The sequence below is a fragment of the Microcebus murinus genome, chromosome 1 (assembly GCF_040939455.1).
Source record: "Microcebus murinus isolate Inina chromosome 1, M.murinus_Inina_mat1.0, whole genome shotgun sequence".
Taxonomy (NCBI): Eukaryota; Metazoa; Chordata; class Mammalia; order Primates; family Cheirogaleidae; genus Microcebus; species Microcebus murinus.
The window spans coordinates 119,621,081-119,645,028 of NC_134104.1; the positions used below are offsets into that span (position 1 = coordinate 119,621,081).

The window sequence follows — 23,948 nt, forward strand, 5'->3', positions numbered from 1 at the left end:
ACAGCTACTTGTATACCCTTGACTGAAGAATGATCTTCCTCTATCAGGGAAGGTTGTCCTCTTTGACCAGTGCACGGCTTCAGGAGGAATGCACGTGGGGCGGTGAGGGAGGAAGGGGTCTCACGCCTAGCCAGCCAGATCAGGCGAATCAACCCTGGTGATCAGTGGGGTGACAGATGTCACAGCCAGATAGCCCTCACCTCCGAGGATGCCAGTCTTATTTCATCCTGCCATCACTGAGTGTTATCACTTAAAATGTGTTTTTGATGCAGAAATGCTTAACTTCACTGATGAAGGAAATGCAATTTAAACCAATAATGAAATAATGTTTTTTGTTTCACTAATAATATTCAGAATTGTTCTACAAGTGGGTTAGTCATTTTTTCTCTGCATCTTTGTCTTTTACCAGTTTTTTCTCCCCTCAGTATGCTATAAATTATGACCTATGGCTGTTAAATTTGTGGTATTTTTTAGCTTGTTTGTTTCAATGTGCAGAATTTTAAGTTTTATGAAGACACATCTATCTATTTTTTTGTTGTAAGATCTTTTATTGCTTTTATGCACAAGAAGTTCCTTAATTTTGAAACTTTGTTTTGAGACTTTCCTGTGATCTTTCAGCTTCTGTCTGAGATATTTTCCTGGTTACACAAGGGTATGCTTATCAATCCTTTTCCCTTTGTTCCAGATCACTCACCTGACTTAAGGTGTTGCTTCATGCTATGACATGCTAAAATTGGAGGTGATTTACAAATATTATTCACTGTGTCCTTCCTCCCTACCCCCAATAGTTTTCACAGAGCTTAGGCTAATCAGTGAGGTATCTCTCAGGGGTGACTGAAGATGCAGCACTGAGGTGTGGGCTTGATAATTGGGCAGGACTCCAGGTTTCCTGCCCTTTTTATGTTCAACTCTTTCCTGTTGGTGGTCTGCATATGTTTATGTCTAAATAGTTGGTGTGCATACGACTGTTTATAAAAAGTTTCTTCTGTGGAAAGAGAGAGAGAAAGTAAAGTTTGAAATATATACTGATCTAGCATGGGACATGACAGTGTAATTGCCAGGTCATAAGTTAGTAAATATCAAAGCCAAGATTAGAGTCTGTATTTTCTGAATTCAGTCATTTTTCTAGATATCATATAAAATTTTCTATGTGTTAAACATTTTTGACAGTATAATCCACTGTCATTTCTTTCTTCTAAAACTGAGTCCATTCTGTTTACCTTTTTTTTCCCTGTGCGGAATCCTTCCCTCCCCAATTCTTCATCTTTACTTCCTTAATTTTTTAAAATATTCTACCACCATTCTCTCATGTGTAGAATTGGAAATAAATCACTTTTAATGGCTGTCTTTTTAGTCCACTCCATCCAGTTCAATTGCTAAGAACTACCAGTATATTTTTTTCTTTAACTTGTTTCTTTTGTGGTTTACTTGCTGCTAACATTGTGGTTGAATCTCTTAATATTTTCTAACAATACTATCATAACAGCTTTATAATTGTTTGACTTATAACTAGGCTGTAATCCCTCTGGTCTTTCCTTTACCTTGTCTCAAATTAGTATTTATAAAATATAGGTATATTGGACAAAATGAAGTCTTAAGTTCCCTAGACTAACACTTAGAGGCCTTTTACAATTTGGGTAGGCCCTGGAAGGTGTGTATATGTAGGTATATGTATTAATAACTTTTTAGTCATGTGTTACTAACAAGTCATATTCAGATCTGTACAGATTTAAAAAACCTTATAGTTATTTCTTGTTGCATGTATAGTACTTGTTTATTGTGGTAAGTACAGAAATGTAAAAGTGGGAAATAAAAGTTGCCCATAATTTCACTGTTCAGAGATAATCATTAGCCAAGTTTTTCAAAATGAGTTTTCTTTATATTTATTCTGCTTATGTTTTGATAAGCTTATATGTTTTTAGTTTTGTGTTGTTATTATGAACAGAATCTTTTTTTTTTTTTTTCTTTAGAGACGGTCTGACTGTTGCCCAGGCTGGCCTTGAACTCTTGAGATCCAGTGATCCTCCTGCCTCAGCCTCCTTAGTAGCTGGAACTATAGGTCTGACTCACTGTACCCAGCTGTTTTCTAGTATTTTAAATCAATTTTTAATATATGATATAAAAAAACTTTCATTTTTATATGTTTATCTTATTGGCTGCCTTATTGAAGTCTTTATTAAACTTCAACTGCACCCTTTCTCAATTTAATAAACAAAATAGTGACTAGAATGAATAGAGAAGAAATAGTATGAGCAAAGGCAATGGAGAATGTGAACCATAAAGGTATTTGGGGGTTAACTGCAAGTATATAATTTGGTATTACATAGACATAAATTACAATGGCAGGAAAAGATTGGAGGTGAGTTAGATATCTAAAATTTTTGCCTGCTAAGTTTAGGAATTTGATTTTTATCCTAGAAGCGATAGAGAGCTATTTGAAAGATTTTAAGCAGAGATCTGGTGTAATTAAATTAGTATTTTAAATAAATCAGCCTGGCTACAGGGTGGAGGATTGAATTGAAGCAAAGAAGGAGACTTTGAAATATTTAAGGGGACAACAAGGGCCTTTAATTAGGGCAGTATAAGTAAAATGAGAGAGGAAGGGATGGATTTAATGTACATTTTATTGGTAAAATTGGCAGGATATGGTGAGGTAGAAGGGGAAATCAAAGCTGATCTCAGGGGTTCTGATTTTCAAGCTTAGGGGATTACATGATTCCATTAGATGATATAAGTAATTTGGATGAAAAACATAATCACAAAATTTAATTAAATCAGTTTCTTTTTCTTTTCTTCTTCTTTTTTTTTTTTTGTTTGAGACAGAATCTCACTCTGTTGCCCAGGCTAGAGTGAGTGCCATGGCGTCAGCCTAGCTCACAGCAACCTCAAACTCCTGGGTTCAGGCAATCCTCCTGCCTCAGCCTCCCAAGTAGCTGGGACTATAGGCATGTGCCACCATGCCTGGCTAATTTTTTCTCTATATTTTTAGTTGTCCAGCTAATTTCTTATAATTTATTTTTTAGTAGAGACAGGGTCTCGCTCTTGCTCAGGCTGGTCTTGAACCCATGAGCTCAAACTATCCTCCTGCCTTGGCCTCCCAGAGTGTTAGGATTACAGGTGTGAGCCAGTGTGCCTGGCCTAGTTTCTTTTTCTGAAGGACAAGAAGGTGGGGCACTATTTAGAAAAGAATCTCAGTTTCTGGAATGTCACAACCAAAGTCACAATGTTGCTACTTAAAATGTGTACAGGAAGCAGTAGTAAAACCAGAATCTAAAATAAAGATTTTGGAGTGTTCAGGAGCTTTAAAAATTAGCATTAACAACCTTTTTACTGCCTAACATTCCTAAAGGATGCATCATATCTGGTCAGTAAAAGCATTTTACTGTTGCTTGAGGGACAAGGATTGGGGAGAGTTTGGGGAGCTGGAGGAGAACAATGTTACTCAAATCCAGGTGACTCAGTGATTTTTGTTCTGGTTAAAAACTATGGTCTAGTTGAAAGGAATACTATAATGTGGAGATCTATGGTTTTACTATTACTATTTCCTTTTTATTAAGGAAGATTTCAAGCATATACAAAAGTAGATGGAATTGTATAGTTTACCCCTTATATACTTAACTACCCAGCTTCAACAGTTATCAGCTCTTGTCTAATATTGTTTCATCTGTACACCTCTCATCTTATATTCATTTGAAGCAAATCCCTGACATCGTATCATCTAAATATTTTAGTATATATCTATGAAAGATAATTGCTTTAAGAAACACTAATTAGCATCAACAGTAATTTTAATATCATAAAATATTTCTAGTGATTATTTTTTCAGAGTAGTTTTATTGGAGAATTGGGGCTAAAATAAGATTTTTTAAAATTAGAAGAGGGAATGAAAAATGAAGTGGAAACAGTAAATATAGGCTACGTTTCTACAAAGGAAAATGTGCATTATGGTGCCTGTCAAGGAGAGGGAGTTACAGTTTTTTGTGTGTTTTAAGTGACTGGGGATACTTGAGTGGTTTATAGGCTTAGGGAAAGAGCTAATAGAGAATGAAATACTGACATGAGGGCATGGAGCAAGAAGAAGAGTACCTTCTTTTCTTTTCTTTTCTTTTCTTTTCTTTTCTTTTCTTTTCTTTTCTTTTCTTTTCTTTTCTTTTCTTTTCTTTTCTTTTCTTTTCTTTTCTTTCTTTTCTTTTCTTTTCTAAGGAAAAAGTATTTTTATTTTAATCTGAAATAAGCACAGTTATTTTTTATGGGATGTATATTGGGCACTGCACTTTCTCTCAAAATTTGGAATTGTCTTGGGCACCACCACCTCATTTCCTGCACTACAATGATTTACAGATGGTATTTGCTTTTTAAAAATTTAATCATGTTACTTTTTACTTTTCAAAAATTGACACATAATTAGTTATACATGTTTATGGGGTACATAGTGATGTAATACATACAATGTATAGTGACTAGACCAGGATAATTAGCATATTCATCATCTGAAACATTTATCATTTCTTTGTATTGGGAACATTCAGTATCCTCCTAGCTATTTGAAACTTTATAATATATTTTTGTTAACTATAGTCATCCTACAGTGGTACTGGGAAGGGACAGGTAGACAGTGAAACGAGTAAGCAGTAGGCTATGTATATAAAACTGAGGAGCAGATGTATTGATAGCATGAGAGAGCTGTGAATATTTGAAGATTAGTTCAGATTGGTTAAAGTGTTCAGCTGTGAGAGTTGGTAGATGAAGTCCACAGTCCATGTAGGACTTTCAGATTGAAAAGGCCCAGGGTTATATGGCCGGGTGCGGTGGCTCACGCCTGTAATCCTAGCACTCTGGGAGGCTGAGGCGGGGGGATTGCTCAAGGTCAGGAGTTGAAAACCAGCCTGAGCAATACCTCATCTCTATAAAAATAGAAAGAAATTAATTGGACAACTAAAAATATACATACAAAAAGTTAGCCGGGCATGGTGGCACATGCCTGTAGTCCCAGCTACTTGGGAGGCTGAGACAGGAGTTTGAGGTTGCTGTGAGCTAGGCTGACGCCATGGCACTCACTCTAGCCTGGGCAACAAAGTGAGACTCTGTCTCAAAAAAAAAAAAGAAAGAAAAAGAAAAGGTCCAGGAATCTTGAGACTTGGGTTTTACATGGACATTGCCCATGGTAGTAGGATAGAAATCTAACCAGTATGCAAATACCTTTAGTGAATGTGAGGAGCAGTTGTAGGTGGTCAGGAAATGAATAGATAACACTGACAAGGAAGATTAGAGGGTGGTATTCATGTGGAGTAGGGGAGAGATAATGGTTTGGGAGATACAGTGGATAACTAAGAAAATTCAGAGTTTGGGAGAATATATCTCCTAGTTTTCAGGTGTGTTCCAGATAGCTGAGATGTTTCTATACACAGATGTTCAAGATCATGGCCTTATCCATAAAGCTCAAAATACGTATAAATATAAAACAAGGCAGTTTTGTAAATAGGTGCTATGAACAACAAAGTCAATAAATACTCATAGGATACTTTTGAAGAAAAGATTTATCACTTCAATAACATTTGAAATGTTAGGAGATACAGAAATATGGGAGAAGAGAGAAGGTGGTGTGGTGTGGTTGAAATGGAGATGGAGAATGGTATGAGCAGAGGCAGTTGGAGATGAAGACAATTAGACTTATCATTTTACCTAGAATACAGCATGGAGGAAGGATTAGTTGGAGAAGAAAGGTAGAAACTTTAGTACCAAAAATCCTCTCACATATTCAGCCTTTTACCAAACTCTTCCAATTGAAACCCACTTTTCCCATAAGGATATCTCTTACTGCTGTTTTGGGGGTGGGAGATAGATGTAGCTTTCAGCAGTAAAGTCAAGGGAGAATTCAGTATAATGTAGGTTTGCCATTCAGTCTGCTTAAGTGTTTTGGGACTTAAAAAGCAAAACCTTAGATACTACACATAGAATCACTCATACACTGTAGATTCTAGTTAGTGGAGGTTTTTCTGTATCTATAGAGTACCTAATGTTTAATAAGAGCACACAACAGAAATTATGTTTGTAAGAATTTGAGACATGAAAAACAAGTCTAGTAAAATGGTAATTAAATATAATAGCCTACATTAAACCTGATCATTATGTTATGCTGTACTAAGTTATATCAATGATCATATCCTAGAATTTTGTACTTAATACATGAGTTTTTGTACCCTCTGTAATTCCCTGTATTTTTACATGTCGTTGACAGTAGTCAGCTTGACAGTGGGAAGCACTAGAGAAATAAAGAGGAGAAACCTGATAAGAGGCATCCCTGGAGTATATTTAATCAAGATGATTGCCTTGGGCAGCTGGCAGGCATGGTGCTTCAGTGAGCTTTGGTGAAAGTGTATGGTGTTATGATCATTCTAAGACTTTTATACATGTACTTCACCTAACTTTCTGTTCTACCCCCAATTTTACTGTCTATAGGATTCTGAAAAACTTGCTATTGAGGAATACTCTAGTCTGTTCTTTAACCTCCTTTAAAGTTTTTTTCACCCTAAATTAATTTTCTCCTAATGGTGGAGCATAGTATTTAAGAGTAAATATACGATGGATAATCACCACATTTTCATATTAAAACATAACAGTACATTATCTTGACTTAGCCCACACTAAGTTAATGGTCTGTTTTACTGTGTCCTTTAGAACTCAAGATTTGTGATCAACAAACGCTCACAACATGATTGTGAGCTGTACAAATTTAAATTATCCAAAATTGAAATGGTATAATATAAAAAAAAAACACATTGAACTTTGATGTGCAAAATTGCTATGACTCAAAAAGAATTCTTTAAGAATTACGTAATTTCAATGTTGGTAGGTGTAATAAAGTGTAAACTGTCTGCACCTTTGCCACATGGCGATATTATTTAAGTAAAAAAATATCTTTCCTCCATTGTCAGTAGTCATTCTCTAGCCTCCTTCCTTGGCTATTACACTTGCACATTCCTCAGTCTTAACTCAAATGTTGCTTCCTTAGAAAGACTAGGCCAATCTATCACCTCATAGCAGTTCTTACAATCTAAAATTGTTATATTTATCTCTTTGTTGTCTGATTTTATGAACTATAAATAACAGCTTCTTAAAGACAGGAATTTCACCTAAATTATTTACTCAATTTTTAGCGCTAAGAGGAATGGTACCTAGCAGACAGGAGTTGCTCAATAAACATTTCTTCAAAATGATGTTGAATAAGTAACTTCTAAACAATGCTTTTATGGAGTAGAGGGGTATTGTAGGCTGATTTGTGTTCCCCCAAAAGATATGTTGAAATCTTAACCTCTATATCTATGAGTGTGACCTTATTTGGAAGTAGGATCTTTGCAGATATAATCAAGTTAACATGAGGTCATACTCAATTAGTATGGGTCATAATCTAATATGATTGGTGTCCTTATAAGAAGAGAAAACAGAGACATAGGGAAGAGAATACCATGTGATGACAAAAGCACACAGACACAGGAAAGATGGAGGTAGAGACTAGAGTTATACTGAAATGAGCCAAGGAACACTTGGGATTACTAGAAGCGGGGAGAGTCCAGGGAGAATCCTTCTCTAGAGGTTTAAGAGATTGCATGGCTCTGCCAGCACCTTGGTTTTGGACTTCTTGCTTCCAGAACTGTGTGAGAATTAATTTCTCTTCTTTAAAGCCATCCAATTTGTCATACTTTGTTACTTCAGTCCTAGAAAACTAATACAAGGGAAGAGCTTTGGAAATGCAAAATATAAGCACAAAAGATAAAAGAACTTACTCCCATTTTGCAGCCTCTGGCATTTAATGTTCTTTGGTTAGTAATTTTCTTAATGGGATTGAACATTTATGAATGTTTCCAGGCATATAAAAATATCATTGGTTTTATCAGATGGTTTCTTTTTTTCCGAGCAAGATTTATTGAAATTCTATTTGTTGCACAGTACGTGTCTCATAGTCTCATGGAACTCTGTGGGATATGAAAACAGTTTTGTTTAAGTATAATTTAATTATAATGAGTAGTTATCTCATTATAGAGATTTATAGTTTTGATCTTCAAGAGCTAGAGACCATATTGGGTAGGGGTCAAGAGGGGGAACCCACATAGTAATAATGCCCAGCTTTTGTAAGGAATTACTAAAAGTAAAGAAATGTTTTGAACCCCGGGGAGAAAGTGAGAAGGTAATTTGATAAAATATCTAACCTGTTTTTTTCTTCATGTCCTTAGATCATTTATTGAAGTTTTTTTTTTGTTTTTTTTTTTTTTAAAAGTATATAGTGTGGAAGTTAGTTTTGGTTCTCTTCCTTCTCTCTTGAAATAATGTCAGTCTTAATTGAAGTTGTGAAAATAGCACAGGGGTTTACTCTGTTACCCCCCACCTAACTTCCCCACATGCCAGTATCTTATGTAACCACAGTACCATATCAAGACCTGAAAATTAACTGATAAGATACTATTAACTAACATACAGACCATATTCAGATTTCATCAACTGTCCTAATGAATGTCCTTTCTCTGGTCCAGGATCCAGTGTAATCACACATTACATTTAGTTGTCATGTCTCTAATCTGGGATAGCTGTCAGCCTTTCTTAGTGTTTCATGACCTTGACACTTTTGAAGAATACTGGCCAGTTTGTAGTATGTCTCTCAGTTTGGGTTTTTCTGATTATACTTGTGATTAAATTCAGGGTATGCATTTTTGGAAAGAATACCACAGAAATGAAGTTGTGCCCTTCTTTGTTTATCATATTAATAGAAGTCCCCTGTTGATGTGTCTCATTATTAGTGGTGTTAACTGTAATCACTTGGTTGAGGAGGGATCCACTGGTTTTCTCCACTGTAACATCACAGTTTTCTCCTTTGTGATTAGTTGATATCTTGTGGAGAGATACTTTGATACTATGCATAAGTTTCATACTATACTTTTGTCCACCAGTTTTAGTATTTATTAATGATTCTTGCCTGAATAAAATACTGTTTATCAAATGGCAGTTTTCCTGTTTCTGTCATTTCTTCTATATTTATTTATTCTATTATAAGGAAGAGTTTTCCATTCTCTCCCATTTATGTTTTTCATTCAATTATTTATGTTTCTAGGGACTCTTAGACATGTCTCCTATTCTCTTGGTTAGAATCCGTTACAACTCAGGTTTTCCTAATTATAGCTGTGTTGAAAATATGAAAGATTTTTCAAATTTAAAGGTAATTTGCTATTTAATGATGGAACAATAGTTTTAAGAACTCACACATAGCGCTCCCTGGATTATTTAAAGTAACCATATACAATTAAGTACTTTATTCAGTAAATAATATTTGTTTAGACTTTTTAGTTATAAAAGAACTTTTCCTAAATGAAACCACAATAATGAGCCATTGTAGTTTTATATCTTTTATCTGGTTTGGACTCCATTTTTTAAAGTTCATTTAATCTTAGGATTTATTAAGAATCCATTTCTTCCAGATCATAGTCCTATAGAAATTTTTTTCCACTGCTTTGTCAAACTTAATAGGTACATATTCTTCTCTCAGAAACTTACAGGTTTTTGTAAGAGATTTTTGTAGTGATTATGTGGAAAGGGAGTTGATTAGATGAAATGTTTAAGCTTGCCCTATTATGGGATAAAGTTTAGTTTTTAATTTTTATGAAAAGTTTTATTTAATGGGTCAATACATACAATATATACACATTTACACACATACATATTTTAAAGAAAATGGAAAATCAAAAGGTAGGTCTTTAGTGATGTCTGTCTTCTTTACCAGATTTTAAAAATTTCTTACCATATGTGTTTTTATTAAATTTTGTAATTTTTTCTTGAACTGTGGTGAGGTGGCAATGGTTGTTTATGTATGCCTTTGGAATAATTTCTATATGAAAATCCTGGGGCTATATAGACTTAATTACTTTGGTACTTTTTTTTTTTTTATAAAAGAATATATTTTCTCATAAGTAGCATTTTGTCCCCAAAATCCATCTTTAACTGTAGATATTTGCTTTGGCCAAAGGACATTTTTGGAATCTTTTTATTATCGCCCATTATACTCAACTGGTGATATGCTTTTCTTAATATGCAATTCTTATTCATTTGAGTATATAGATCCATTGAGTAAATATTTAAAAGCATGTAATTTTTAGCTAGGTGGAGGTTGAGTGATGGTAGTATTTGAGTTTTGGGAAAATTGCAAATTTTAAAAAGCATAATGTAATTTTCTTATAAAAATCTATGGAAACATAATTACAAATTCTTGTAATTTTGACAGACAGGTCTGTCACCTTTTTATTTGTAAACATTCTTTATTAACTTTAGTACAGTGTGATTTGGGATAAGGCAAGTTAATTTTCTTGGGGTTCATTTTTACTTGGTAACTATTTTAAAGGCCGATGACATTTTTAGTGCTCTTTATATGTACAGCAATCCAATTAATAACGTTTCCTGATCAGTTGTGTGAGTTAAAGAGCACAGCTCTTAGTGTAAGATAATTTGTAGGGCTTTATATTTAAATACATTTATTTAAATTTAAGGTTACATTTTTCACTTAAGATAATAAATACCTTTCTTGTAATGCTTTCTTAAATTTTGATTGTTGGATTAATAAGAGGTTTGAATGAATGTCTTGACTCTGCTGCAAATTCCTGTAGTCCTTGAACTTTCATTGTTTCCAGTCTTCTCTGATCTTAATCTTGTAGTTCTTGTCAGATTCTTTTCTCTTGGCTTCGCTTCTCATTTATGATTTTCTTCCTGTTTGTTAGATTTATTATTTTGCATCTGACTTTTGATTCCAATCTCTAATGAAAGCTCTAGTTTGGATTTGTGCAATTGATGGTTTTAGATTTTTCTACCTTTTTCAAATAGTGCACCTGTCTTGGTTGGACTCCTGAAACCCAACTCATTATCTTGGCCAAGAGGTTGTTCCTCTAGAGAGGAACCAGGGCTAGATCTTGCTGTAAATCTGGCTTCCTTTTGTAATTACAATATTTTGTACCTTTCCAGAGAAGAGAAATTTTAGTTAATTAAAGAGTAAATTATGGGCAGGCGTGGTGGCTCATGCCTGTAACCCCAACACTTTGGGAGGCTGAAGGAGGAGAATCACTTGAGGCCAAGAGTTTGAGACCAGTCTGAGCAACATAGCAAGACCCTGTCTCTACCAAAAAATAAAAAATAAATTAGCTGGGAGTGGTGGCATGTGCTTGTAGTCCTAACTACTGGGAACACTGAGGCAGGAGAATCACTTGAGCCCAGGTGATTGTGGATACAGTGAGTTATGGTTACACCACTGTACTCCAGCCAGGGTGACTGTGAGAAGCCATCTCAAAAACAACCATTATATTATGTTATGAGTATGTAACTAATTAGAGATCACAGTGATTAAAAGAGCCCATTCATAATGGCATTAAAGGAGGTATGGCTCAGGGGCAGAGCATTTGACTGCATAATGGCATTAAAAACAAACTTACTAATTAGCTTTTTTATTAATGTTATTAGTGGCATAGGATTTCTTTATTTTTACATTTGCTAATTATTAATCCTCTTTTTGAGTGCTAAGTACTAGTCAATTCTTTGGGAATAGAATGATAAGACTGTTCTCCGTAAAGGATTATACAGTCTCCTGAAAAGCAAGAAATATGAATAAATCCCTAAAAATATGTAGCAAATTTGCTTTGAATCTAAAACTACTCAAAAAATAAAGTTTGTTATTTTAAAATGGAATGATAAATGTAAGAACTGAATGAAATTTGTAACACTACTATTAAGTATTTACAAAGTAAAAATACTGCATACATACACAAAAAATATGTGGCAAAAATTACCATAACAGTGATATGTGTAAAGTGGTATGAAGGGTTGTAAACGTGAAACCTAACCCTACCTAAATTTCAAGAAGGTTAGAGCTTTCCAGTTTTCTCCGAGTAAAATGGGATATAGGGATGAAGCAGTATGTATACATACGCAGAAGCAGGAGAGAGCTGATTTTTGTTAGAGAAATAATAAGCGCTTTGGAATTATGAAGAGCAGATTAATGGCAGAGGAGTAATGAGAGTTGAGATTGTAGGAGAATGTTAAGGTTCTTGGTACCATTTTTTCAGTGATGGAGTATAAGAAGTTAAAGTAATGAGAGTACTGAATTTAAAGAAAATATGCCACTATAGTGTTTATAGGTGTGTGTAGGTAAGATGCTTTGTAGGCGGGTTTTGGGAAATTGAATATGGCTATCACGGAATTGAATTTTCAGAGATGAACATGTAAAGCTTTGGGAAAGACTTGTCAATAAAGAAAAAGCTCTCTGGACAAGTCTTATTTTGACCTTCATTTTTCTTTAGTCCAGGGACCTTCACCTGTGTTGTATGTGTGTATAAGGTCACTTGTGGGAGATTTTCCAAACATTAACTCTCCTCCATTTTGACAGACCTACTTCTTGTCTCACTTCCTAACCCCTGTGCAAAACCCTGCCCCAGCTTTGAGTTACTGTTACTGGGAATGCCTCCCTTAACTGTTTCTGTTTTTTTGTTTTTATTATTTAAAAAGCTTCTAACTTTGGCTAGTTTGCTAACTCTGGTTCTCCTCATGTTTGATTTTTGTGTATTCTCCTTAAAGAACACACACACACAAATATATACATACACACTTGTATTTTTAATTCAGCAAATGTTTACTAGGTTTCAGGCATTAAGAATATAAAAGGAATAAAAAAATACTTGTCCATGTGGAGCCTACATTCCTTTATCCTTTTTATCAGCTTCCTCCTATAGCTGTACATTAATATTCATTAAGGAATTTCAGACATTCAGTTATTTTCCACAATAACTGTATGAAGTATGGCTTTTAAAAAAATTATTCCTGTTTGACAGAGAAGAATAACTGAGGCATAGTGAGTTTACAGAGCTTAGAAAGTAGTATACTTGGTGTAAAAGCCTTGACAATCTAGCTTCACAACCCGAACTCATAAATCACTCTTCTGTATTTTCCTTTTGATTTTAAGGTATATGTTACCAAGAGATTTTAAGAAGAATAGCCTTTTACAATACATTTTAAAAAGAGATGGAGCAGAATAAGGATCCAACCTGCTGTGACCAGTGAACTTTATTGTTGTCCTGTTGAGCACATAATTCAATTTGGCTTAAAATATCCTTCTGTCTGCTTAATATTTGAGATTTTCTAGATTAATGTTTCAAAAAGATTTATAACTCCCTCCTTTCTTGTTGTAATGTTGCCTACTTGTTTAGTGAATTCCTATATAATTTGGAAGATCTAATTCTATTTTGGCATTCTTTTTATTCACTAAAAGAGCTACAAAATCTGTCTCATTTATAGGCTAAGTTTTACTGGGAAGAGAAATTGGAAGTTTGTTTTCTTGCTTGAATGCTATTATACCTTTATATTACAGAAAATTTAAGTATACAGCAGGCCTTTCATTATAACATTGATGAAGAAAAAAAAACCTATTCCTGACCAGAGCCACTGTCTCTATGGAGTTTGCAGGTTCTCCCATGTCTGCTTGAGTTTTCTCTGGGTACTCTGGATTTCTCCTATGTACCAAAGATGTACACTTCAGCTTAACTGGTGTGTGTCTACACTGCCTCAATATGAATGAGTGTGGGTGTGTGTGTGAGTGCATCCTGCCATGCACCCTGAGCTGTTAGGACAGGTTCTGACCACCTGTGACCCTGAACTGCATTAATTGGTTAAATAATTATTTGTTTTTATTAATCTTTCTTAAATGTATGAATGCTCACCTTTATTTCAGTGTTTAATAGTAGAAGTGTTTTGGTATTAGAAATGTATGGTAGGCCGGGCATGGTAGCTCACGCCTGTAATCCTAGCACTCTGGGAGACCGAGCAGGCGGATTGCTCAAGGTCAGGAGTTCAAAACCAGCCTGAGCAAGAGTGAGACCCCATCTCTACTATAAATAGAAAGAAATTAATTGGCCAACTAATATATATAGAAAAAATTAGCCGGGCATGGTGGCACATGCCTGTAGTCCCAGTTACTTGGGAGGCTGAGGCAGCAGGATTTCTTGAGCCCAAGAGTTTGAGGTTGCTGTGAGCTAGGCTGGTGCCATGGCACTCACTCTAGCCTGGGCAACAAACTGAGACTCTGTCTCAAAAAAAAAAAAAAAGAAATGTATGGTAAACTTGGTTTTGTAATACTTTATTTTATTTAAAGTCTCAGTTTCCAAGAACCTTAGATGCCATTGAGGACTTACTATATATTAATGTATGTTATATTAGACAAAAATTTTGCCATTAATATCCTTAATTTGATATCATAAATATAGGTAACAGAATTATAATTCCAGTAAAAATTGTAAATGAATCTACTGTTTCTGTGTAGCTACAGAGTACCACTTATAGAAATGGTTGAAAAGCAGCTTCATAAATAGTATCATTGTCATTGGTAATTGTTGATTTGCTTTAAAAATCGTGATATTCCACCACCATCACTTATGTGTGTCTGTCTGTGCATATACCGCTAAGAGATTGAGACAGCTCAGGTAAAATTTTAAGAAGGATAAAGAAGACTCGAATTAATAACACATTGTGTTATATTAGTATTTACTTCAATAATGAATTCCTGTGCTTAGAGAATAAATAAGGCCTTGTACTTTACAAATAAAACTACATTTAATTGGAAATAATCTGTGTCTCAGATCCTGCTCTTTGAACCCTTTTTCTTAATTCAGGTAAACATTTATGAAATAGTATTAAGCTATGAAATAATCATGCTAGCAGTTATATTTGCATAATTTTTTCCCCTCTCTTGTTATTTGTGGTGTTGGGCCGTAGAAATGTACAGCCCGTTTGGGAGAGAGACGACCGCCCAAAAAGACTCAGAGTCTAGAGGCTTGATGCAGGAGAGCAAGAGGATTTATTTCTAGCGTGCACAGGGGCTAAACAGCATTACCAAGATGGGGAGGCTGCCGCGCCGAAGCTCTCAAGCTTAGGCTTTTTATGGGGCGAGACCACACACAGGTGGCCAGGGAGTTTAGGGTGGGGAAATTTTAGTAGCTCTATCTTGCACAACCAGTTGCACGACCACTACCCAATTCCGAGAACTTGCAAGGGACACTTACGGGAAAAGAAAAAGAAAAAGGGAGGGGTAGGGGTCTTAATTACCTAAGAGCAAGCATAGTTACAGAAGCGAAAAGCTGGTTAGGCTAGTTTGGGCCTTTAGGCTAGTTTGGGCCTTTAGGCTAGTTTGGGCCTTTAGGCTAGTTTGGGCCTTTCAGTGGCACAGTGGATGGCCAACAGATGAAAGTATTTCATGGTTTAGTACATGAGGCATCGTGCCTCTGTGTGTATGCACATGAACTCTCACACTTGTATAAATCTACCCAATATTACAAAATTGTCCAGGGAACAACAAATGTTAAGCTATTAAGACATAAATTAGTTAGCGTCGGTTAGATACTTTGATCTGCTGATACAAATAAGACTTTATTTTTTGAGCAGCTTTAGGTTCACCTCAGAAATGAGCAGAAGGTACAGAAGATTTCCCTGATCCCTGTTACTCACTGTCAGCATCCCCCACTAAAGTGGTACCTTTCTTTATAATTGAACTTAGGTTGACTTGCCATTACCATCCCAGAGTCCATAGTTTACATTAGGGTTCACTCTTGGTGTTGTACGTTCTATGGGTTTTACAAATGTGTAATGATATGCACCCACCCTTGTAGTATCATTAAGAATAGTTTCACTGCCTTTAAAATCCTTTGTACTGTGCCTATTTGTCGTTCCTGCTCCTCTAAGCCCTGAATAAAGCTGCTGTAAACATTTGTGTGCAGGTTTTAGCATGGACATAACTTTTTAAATCATTTGAGTAAGTTCCAAGGAGTGCAATTGCTGGATAGCATGGTAAGAGCATGTTTATTTTGTAAGAATACAATAAAGTGGCTTCCATAGTGTTTATGCGATTTTACATTCCTGCCAGTAATGACTGCTGTTCCTCATTCTTTTTGCTCCACATCCTTATCAGCATTTGGTGATGTTAGTGTTTTGGATTTTGGTAATTTTCATAGATGTGTAGTGGTATCTTGTTTTAATTTGTAGTTTCCTTGATGGTATGTGATATGGAACATCTTTTCATGTGCTTATTTGCCACCTGTATATTTTTTTGCTGAGGTATCTGTTAAGGAAATTCTTTTGCCCATTTAAAAATTGAGTTTTTTATGGCTGATTTTTAAGAGAATTTTTTATATTTTAGATGAAAGTCCTTTATTAGGTATGTTGTTTGCGAATATTTTCTCCTAGTCTTTTTATTCTTTTAACAGTACCTTTCACAGAGCAGAAGTTTTTAATTTTAATGAAGCCCAGTTTATCAATTTTTGTGGCTTGTGCCTTTGTTGTTTTATTTAAAAAGTCATGACCATACCCAAACTCATCTAAATTTTCTCCTCTGTTATCCCTAAGAGGTTTATGTTTTTGCATTTTACACTTAGGACTTTGACCAGTTTTGAGTTAATTTTCATGAAAAGTGTGAGATCTATGTATAGATTCTCTCTCTCTCTTGTTTTTTGCATGTAGATATCCAGTTGTTCTAGCTTCATTTGTTGAAGACGTTTGTTCTACTGTATTGCCTTTGCTCCTTTGTCAAAGATCAACTGATTATTAAAAGAAAACTATTTCTCTACTCAGAACATTTATGATACCAAATGTGTTGGTTTTTCATGCCAAGCAATTCTTCAGTTCTCTGCAGACATGAGTTGGATGTCCTACAGTTTAATTCATTGTGGCAGTAACTACTTGGACTTTCTACAGAACTCACAGGTTAAGGCTTAGTCCCAAAAGACTGCCTTCCTTTCCCACTTTACATGCCAATCACAAGTAGTGTGTTTTCAGATTACCCACATTTCTGTCTGACGTGGCTACAAATTTGGAGAATGCACAACCTGCTCCTTAGTTTTGATGATTTGCTATAGTGCCTCACACATCTCTGGGAAACACTGTACTTATGTTTACTGGTTTATTATAAAGGATATTATAAAGAATACAATGAACAGTGAGATGAAGAGGCACATGGGGCGAGGTGTATAAGGCTTCTGAGACTAGGAGCTTCGGACTTGATGGAGCTGGAGTGTATGCCCTCCTGGCACCTGGATGCAGCTACCACCCTGGAAGCTCTCTGAAGCTCATGGTTTATGGTTTTCATGGAGGTCCCATTGCATAGGCATAATTGATTGGTAATTGAGCTCAAACTTCAGCCCCTCTCCTCTCCCTGGAGGGTAGGGGTAGGGCTGAAAGTTCTAATCTCTAATCACATGATTAGTTCCCCCACATCCTGTAGCTATCTAGGGCTTTCAGTCACCAATCATCTCCTTAACATACAAAAAGACCCTCAAATCTTGCCAGAGATTCCAAGAATCTTAGAGACTTTCATGTCAGGAATCAGAGATTAAGGCCAAATATATATATTTTTTATTATATCACATTATTATGGCTTTATTTGTGTAGGTCTGTTTCTGTGCTCTCTCGGCTATTCTGTTTATTTTTTTTTCTTTTGCCAATAACCATACTATCTTGATTACTGTAGCTTTATATGAAGTCTTGAAGTCAGGCAGTGCTAGTCTTTTGACTTTGTTATTCTACTTCAATATTGTGTTGGCAATTCTTGTATTTTTTTCCCCTTTCCATATAAACTTCTGAATCATTTTTTGATGTCTACAAAATAATATGCTGGGATTTTGATTGAGATTGTATTGAATGTGTAGGGCAAATTGGGAGGAACTGTCATGTTGATATTGTTATTTTTAGACATAGGGTCTCACTCTGTCACCCAGGCTGTTGTGCAGTGGTGGGATCATAGCTTGTTGTAACCTCTTAACTCCTGGGCTCAAGTGATCCTCCTGCCTCAGCCTCCTTAGTAGCTAGAACTATAGGTGTGTACTACCACACCTGGCTAATTTTTAAAAAATTTAGTATAGAGTTGGGGTCTTGCTATGTCACCCAGGCAGGTCTTAAACTCCTGGTCTCAAGCAGTCCTCTCGCCTCAGCCTCCCAGAGTGCTGGGATTACAATTATGAGCCACTTTGCCTGGACATCTTCATAATATTGTCTTCCTGTCCATGAAAGTGGAATATGTCCTTTTTGTTATTGCTGTTCTTTCTGGATTTCTTTCATCAGTTTTATTTTCCTTATATAGATTTTTAAAGCATACTTTTCTGAGATTTATACCTAAATAATTTTTGGATGTGAATGTAAATGAGTATTGTGTTTTTACTTTCAAATTCCATTTATTCATTGCTAGTCTATAGGAAAGTGATTGAATTTTATATATTAATCTTGTATCTTATAACCTTGCTATAATTGCTTATTACTTCCGGGAGTTATTTTTTGTTTTTTTAGTCAATTCTTAAGGATTTTCTATATAGACAATGATGTCATTTGGGAGTAGAGACAGTTTTATTTCTTATTTCCCAGGCTGTGTACCTTTTATTTCTTTTTCTTGTTTTATTGCCCAGACTTTCAGTACAATGTTGAGAAAGAGTGGTGAGAATAGCTTCCTAGCCTTGTTCCTAGTCTTAACAGGACAACTTTTGAGTTTCTTACCATTAACTGTCATGTTAACTGTAGTGTTTTGGAGATTTTTTTTTATCAAGTTGAGGATGTTCCCTTCTATTCCTAGTTTATGGATAGCTTTTATTATGAATGGGTATTGGATTTTGTCAAGTGCTTTTCCTGTGTGCCTTGATGTGATACGTAGTTTTTTTTCTTCAGCTGCTAATGTGATGTATTACATTAATTGATTTTTGATTGCTGTACCAACCTTACATACCTGGGATAAATACCACTTACTTGATCCTGGTGTGTAATTCTTTTTATACATTCATTGTGTTTTGATTTGCTAGTGCTTTGTTGCAGATTCTTGAATATATGTTCATCAGATATTGGTGTTTAGTTTTCTTGTAATATCTTCGTATAGATTTAGTATAATGGAAATACTGACCTGAGAATAAGTTAGGAAGTAGCCTCTCCTTGTCTATATTTTGGAAGAGTTTGAGAATATTGGTGTTAATTCTTTTTTAAATGTGTTTGATATATTCACCAGCGAAGCTATCTGGTCCTGGGTTTCTCTTTTTGGGGAGAATTTTGATAACTGATCCAGTGCCTTCACTTGTTGTAGGTCTGTTCAAACTTTTTATTTGTTCTTGAACAAATTTCAATGAGTTGTGCATTTCTAGGCATTTGTCCATTTAATATAAGTTGTATAATTTGTTGGCATGCATTATTTACCATATTCTCTTACAATTTTATTTTTTTAGGGTCTATAATATCCCCATTTTCATTTCTGATTTTATGCATTTGCCCCTTTTCTCTTTTTTTCACAGTCACTTTGTCTAAGGATTTGTCAATTTTCTTAACCCTTTTGAATAACTAGCTTTTGGTTTTATTGATTGTATTGTTTTTCTAGTCTTTGTTTCATTTATCTGTGCTCTAATTTTGATTTTTCCTTTTGTTTGCTTTGGGTTTAGTTTGTTCTCATTTTGGATTTAGTTTGTTCTCATTTTTTTGTTTTCTTATGTTCTAGAGTTAGATCAGTGATTTGAGATTTTTTTTTTGATGTAGACTTTTACAGCTTTATTTCTCTCTGAGCCCTGCTTTTTCTGCATTCCATAAATTTTGATATATTATGTGTTTCATTCATCTCAAAGTATTCTGATTTCCCTTGTTATTAATATTTCTTCTTTGACTCATTGATTATTCAAGATACTGTTATTTTATTTAACATATTTCCAGTTTTCCTTCTGTTACTGATTTCTGTTTCCATTCCATCATGGTCAGAGTACACACTATGATTTCAGTGTTTTGAAATTTATTGATGCTTCTTTTATGGCCTACCATATCATCTATCCTGCAGAATGTTCTATATGCACTTGAGAAGAATGTGTATTCTCTTGTTGGGCGACGTGTTCTGTATATGTATGTTAGGTTTTGTTGGTTTATATATTATTCACATCCTCTGTTTTCCTTTGGTCTTGTGTGTAGATGTTCTATGTTTTGTTGAATGTAGTGTACCACATTCACTCTTTAATTCTATCATTGTTTCATATATTTTGTGATCCTGCTGGTTAGTGTATATATCTTTATAATTCTTATTTTTCTAGTGAATTGACTTCCTGTCCCTCCATATATAATGTCCCTCTTTATATCTTGTAAAACGTTTTGACTTAAAATCTCTTTCATCTGACATTAGTCCATTTGTCCCTAAGTATCCACAGGGAGTTGGTTTCAGAATCTCTTGAGGATACCAAAATCTGCCAATGTTTAACTCAGAGGACTCAGAACCCAGTGAATATGGAGGACTTGGGGGGACAAGGGCATTATTTGAAACCTTAAAATTTGTACCTCCATAATATATTGAAATAAAAAAAAATAAAAAAAAGTAAAAAAAATAGAATATGGAAGACTTATTGGATAGCCATTCCATTTCTCTTTTTTTCACCATTTGCATGAAATATCTTTTTATGTCTTTGTACTGTCAACCTATTTTAATCTAAGATGTATTTCTTGTAGATAGCATGTAGTTGGATCATAAAAAAAATTTATTCTAATCTATCTTTCTGTCTTAATGGATGACTTTATTTACAACAAAAGTGATTGCTGATAAGGAAGAACTTTTGCCATTTCATTATTTTCTGTATGACTTATATCTTCTTTGTTCCTCAATTCCTCCAATACAGTCTTTTGTTTTCTGTTTATTTTTTAGTTATTTTCTTAGTACTTATACTGGTGATCATAATTAATGTCCATCCTAAATTTTTACCAATCTTATTTGAGTTGATAGCAATTTAACTTTGTCCTTTAACACAGATACACAATTATTTCATATAGTTGTTTTTTAAGTCATATAGGAAACAAAATTAGGAGTTACAAACCAAAAATACAATAATTTGGCTATAATATTTACCTGTATAGTTAACCATTACCAGTGTTCTTTATTCTTTTAATGGCTTTAAGTTACTGTTTGTCGTGTTTCCATTTCTGCCTTAAGGATTCCCTTTAGCATTTCTTGTAGGGCTGTATAGTGACAGATTCTTCTAGCTCTTGATTTTCTAAGAATATCTTAATTTCACTGTTGAGGCATAGTTTTACTTAATATAGAATTCTTAGTTGACTGTTTTCCTTTCTGCATTTCAGCTGTCATCTTACTGCCTTCTTCTATGATTTTTGATGAGTAATGGGTTTTTAATCATATTGATTCCTTGTTTGTAAAGAGTCATTTTTTGCTTCTTTCAGGATTCTTTCTTAGTCTTCGACTTTTGTTAGTTTGATTATAGTGTTTCTGGTTGTGTCTCTTTGAGTTTATTCTATGTGGAAATCGTTGTCGGGTATATAGATTCCTGTCTTTTATGAAAATTTAGAAGTTTTACACCACTATGTCTTCAAATATTCTTTTACCCTCTTTTCTACCCTCTTCTGGAAGTCCTTGTCTTGTAAGTACTATGTCTGGGCTTCCTCAGGGATAGTTTCTTTTTTTCCTGTGAATGAGACATGCTTTCTTGTTTCTTTTTGCTGAAAACTGAGGATTTTGAATATTAGAATGTTTTAACTATGAGAATCATTCCCTACCCCCAATCCCTAAGTTTAGTGTTATTGCCTGTTGAGAGCTGCAGGCATCTGTTTATTTGGTGATCCCCCCCCCCCCAGACTATTTTTACAAAGGCTGTATTTGTTGTCATGTGTGGTCACTGAAATTTTTTATCTTTGTAGTCAAACCAGTTACCTGACAGATTTACTTAAAGAACTAGAGCTAAAATGGCAAAATGTAGTAGGAAAAGTAAGATAAACCTCTTTATCTTAAGTAAGTAAGATCACACTTAAAAGTAAGATCACCTCTTTTGGTGTTTGGAGATTGGCTCTTCACTGAGCTATTCCTTCAGTAAGCAGGCCACTTGCAGCTCTGCCTTAGTCTTCATCATCTGCTTGCAGAGAGTTCAGAGATCAGCTAGAGAGGTACAAGCCTGTGCTTCTCTCAGGCCTTCTCTGTTGCTCCACCTGGCACCAACAGGCTGCACTAAATATTTGGTCTGCTGTCTCCGTTGACACTGTTGAGCTGGGGGGTTGGGGATGTAGACAGGTAAGCAAAAATGCTGAAGTGCCTTCTCACCAAATTTAGCAGCTACTTTGTTAACCACTTCTCTCTTTGTTATAAATATTTATTTAGCTTCAAGATATCTGTAAAAGTTGATTTTTGTCAGTTCTTGTCAACCTAAGGGTTGCCTCACTAGAGAGGCTCCACCCTTTTCTATAGTGTTACTCTTTCATTTTTTGAAAGATTTTTATTACTTGGTATATAATTCAGGGTTGATTTTTTCCTCTTAGCACTTTAAAGATCTTAACTCCATGGTCTTCCAAGCTTACATAGTTTCCAACAAGAAATCTGATATAGTTCTTAGCTTTGTTTTTTCTGTATGTGATGTGTCCCATTTCTTTACCTTCCTTTTGAATTTTCCCTTTAAAAAACTTCAGTTTTTTAGCAATCTGTGTATTTTGGTGTATTTATTCTGCTTAGGAATTCTCTTACCTTACATCTGTTTAATATCTTACATTATTTTTTGAACATTGTCTTCCATTATCTCTCTCAATATTTGTATTGCCTTGTACTTTATCTCTCTGAAATTCTGGAATTATACCTATGTTATTCTGTTTGATAGTGTATCGTGGCCCATCTTAGACTGTTTTATCTTACTTTTCCTACTACATATTTTAAAAATTAGACTTTATTTTTTAGAGCAGTTTTAAGTTCACAGCAAATTTGAGGAGAAAGTACAGAGTTCCCTTATATTCCCTGTCCCTACAGGTGCCTAGCCTCCCTTACTATCAACATCCCGCACCAGAATGGAACATTTGTTACAACTAATGAACCTACAGTGAGATGTCATTATCACCCACAGTTCTTGCTTTACATTAGATTTCATTCTTGGTGTTGATGTCCATGTGTTTTGACAAATGTATAATGATATGTGTTCCTAGTTATACATGTATATCATTCAGAATAGTCTCATTACCCTAAAATCTTCTGTGATCTGCCTGTTCATTCCTCCCTGCCCCACACCCCCTTGTAGCCATTGATCCTTTTATTGTCTTCATAGTTTTGCCTTTTCTAAAATATTGTATATAGCTGGAATCATACAGTATGTATCCTTTTCATATTGACTTTTTTACTTAGTATTATAATATGTATTTAAGCTTACTCTGTGTCTTCTCATGGCTTGATAGCTTTTTTTAAATTGCAAATAATACTCTACTGTCAAGATGGACATATTTTATTTCTCCATCTTAGTGAGGATATCTGAGTTGCTTCCAATTTTTGCCTATTATGAATAAAGTTGCTATAAACATGTCTGTGTACATTTTTTGTAGACATAAATTTTCAACCTATTTGGATAAATACCAAGTAGTATAATCACTAGTAGTGTAGATTGATTGCAGATTATGTATTCTTATATCTTCATTTTATTTTAACATGAAGATTTTACTTATTATTTAAAGTAATTTTCTCTTTTTTTTAATCAACAGGATTGCCTTTGAGATTGTTTTAAAAGTTTTGAGTTGTACAGCACTTGATTCTTTTTGCTGCATTGTGGAAGGACCTCTTCAGCAATGATTACTTCAGAGTTACCAGTGTTACAGTAAGTATTGTAATTTTCTTATTTAATTGTTAAAGAAAAATTTATACAGCATATTTCTTTATCAAAATGTTCTTTTTGATGAGATATATCAAATATGTTCTCTGATATTTGGACAATATATTTGCAATCAGATTATTAGAGTATATAATTACTGTATCCATCCATGGCTTTTGCTATTGAAATGTCAGCGTGTTCTCTGATAGTCAACAAAAAAGATGTGATGTTAATGTCCTATATTAGGGGCTAGCAAACTATAACTTATGGACTAAATCTGGTGTGCTGCCTATTTTTGCAAATAAAATATTATTGGATCAG

General features: G+C 34.6%; 1 protein-coding gene across 3 annotated transcripts in view; it reads left to right on the plus strand.

Moving 5' to 3' along the window:
• Positions 1-23,948, plus strand: part of STAG1 (STAG1 cohesin complex component) — a 368,375-nt gene that overhangs the window by 78,320 nt on the left and 266,107 nt on the right. For 2 of the 3 annotated variants that reach the window (XM_076005282.1, XM_076005291.1), the window contains exons 2-3: positions 1,971-2,059; positions 23,521-23,633. In XM_076005282.1, the coding sequence (XP_075861397.1) occupies positions 23,605-23,633 (29 nt within the window). In that variant the 5' untranslated portion in view covers positions 1,971-2,059; positions 23,521-23,604. The remainder of the gene's footprint in view (positions 1-1,970; positions 2,060-23,520; positions 23,634-23,948) is intronic. The other variant, XM_012787757.3, reaches the window with a different exon arrangement.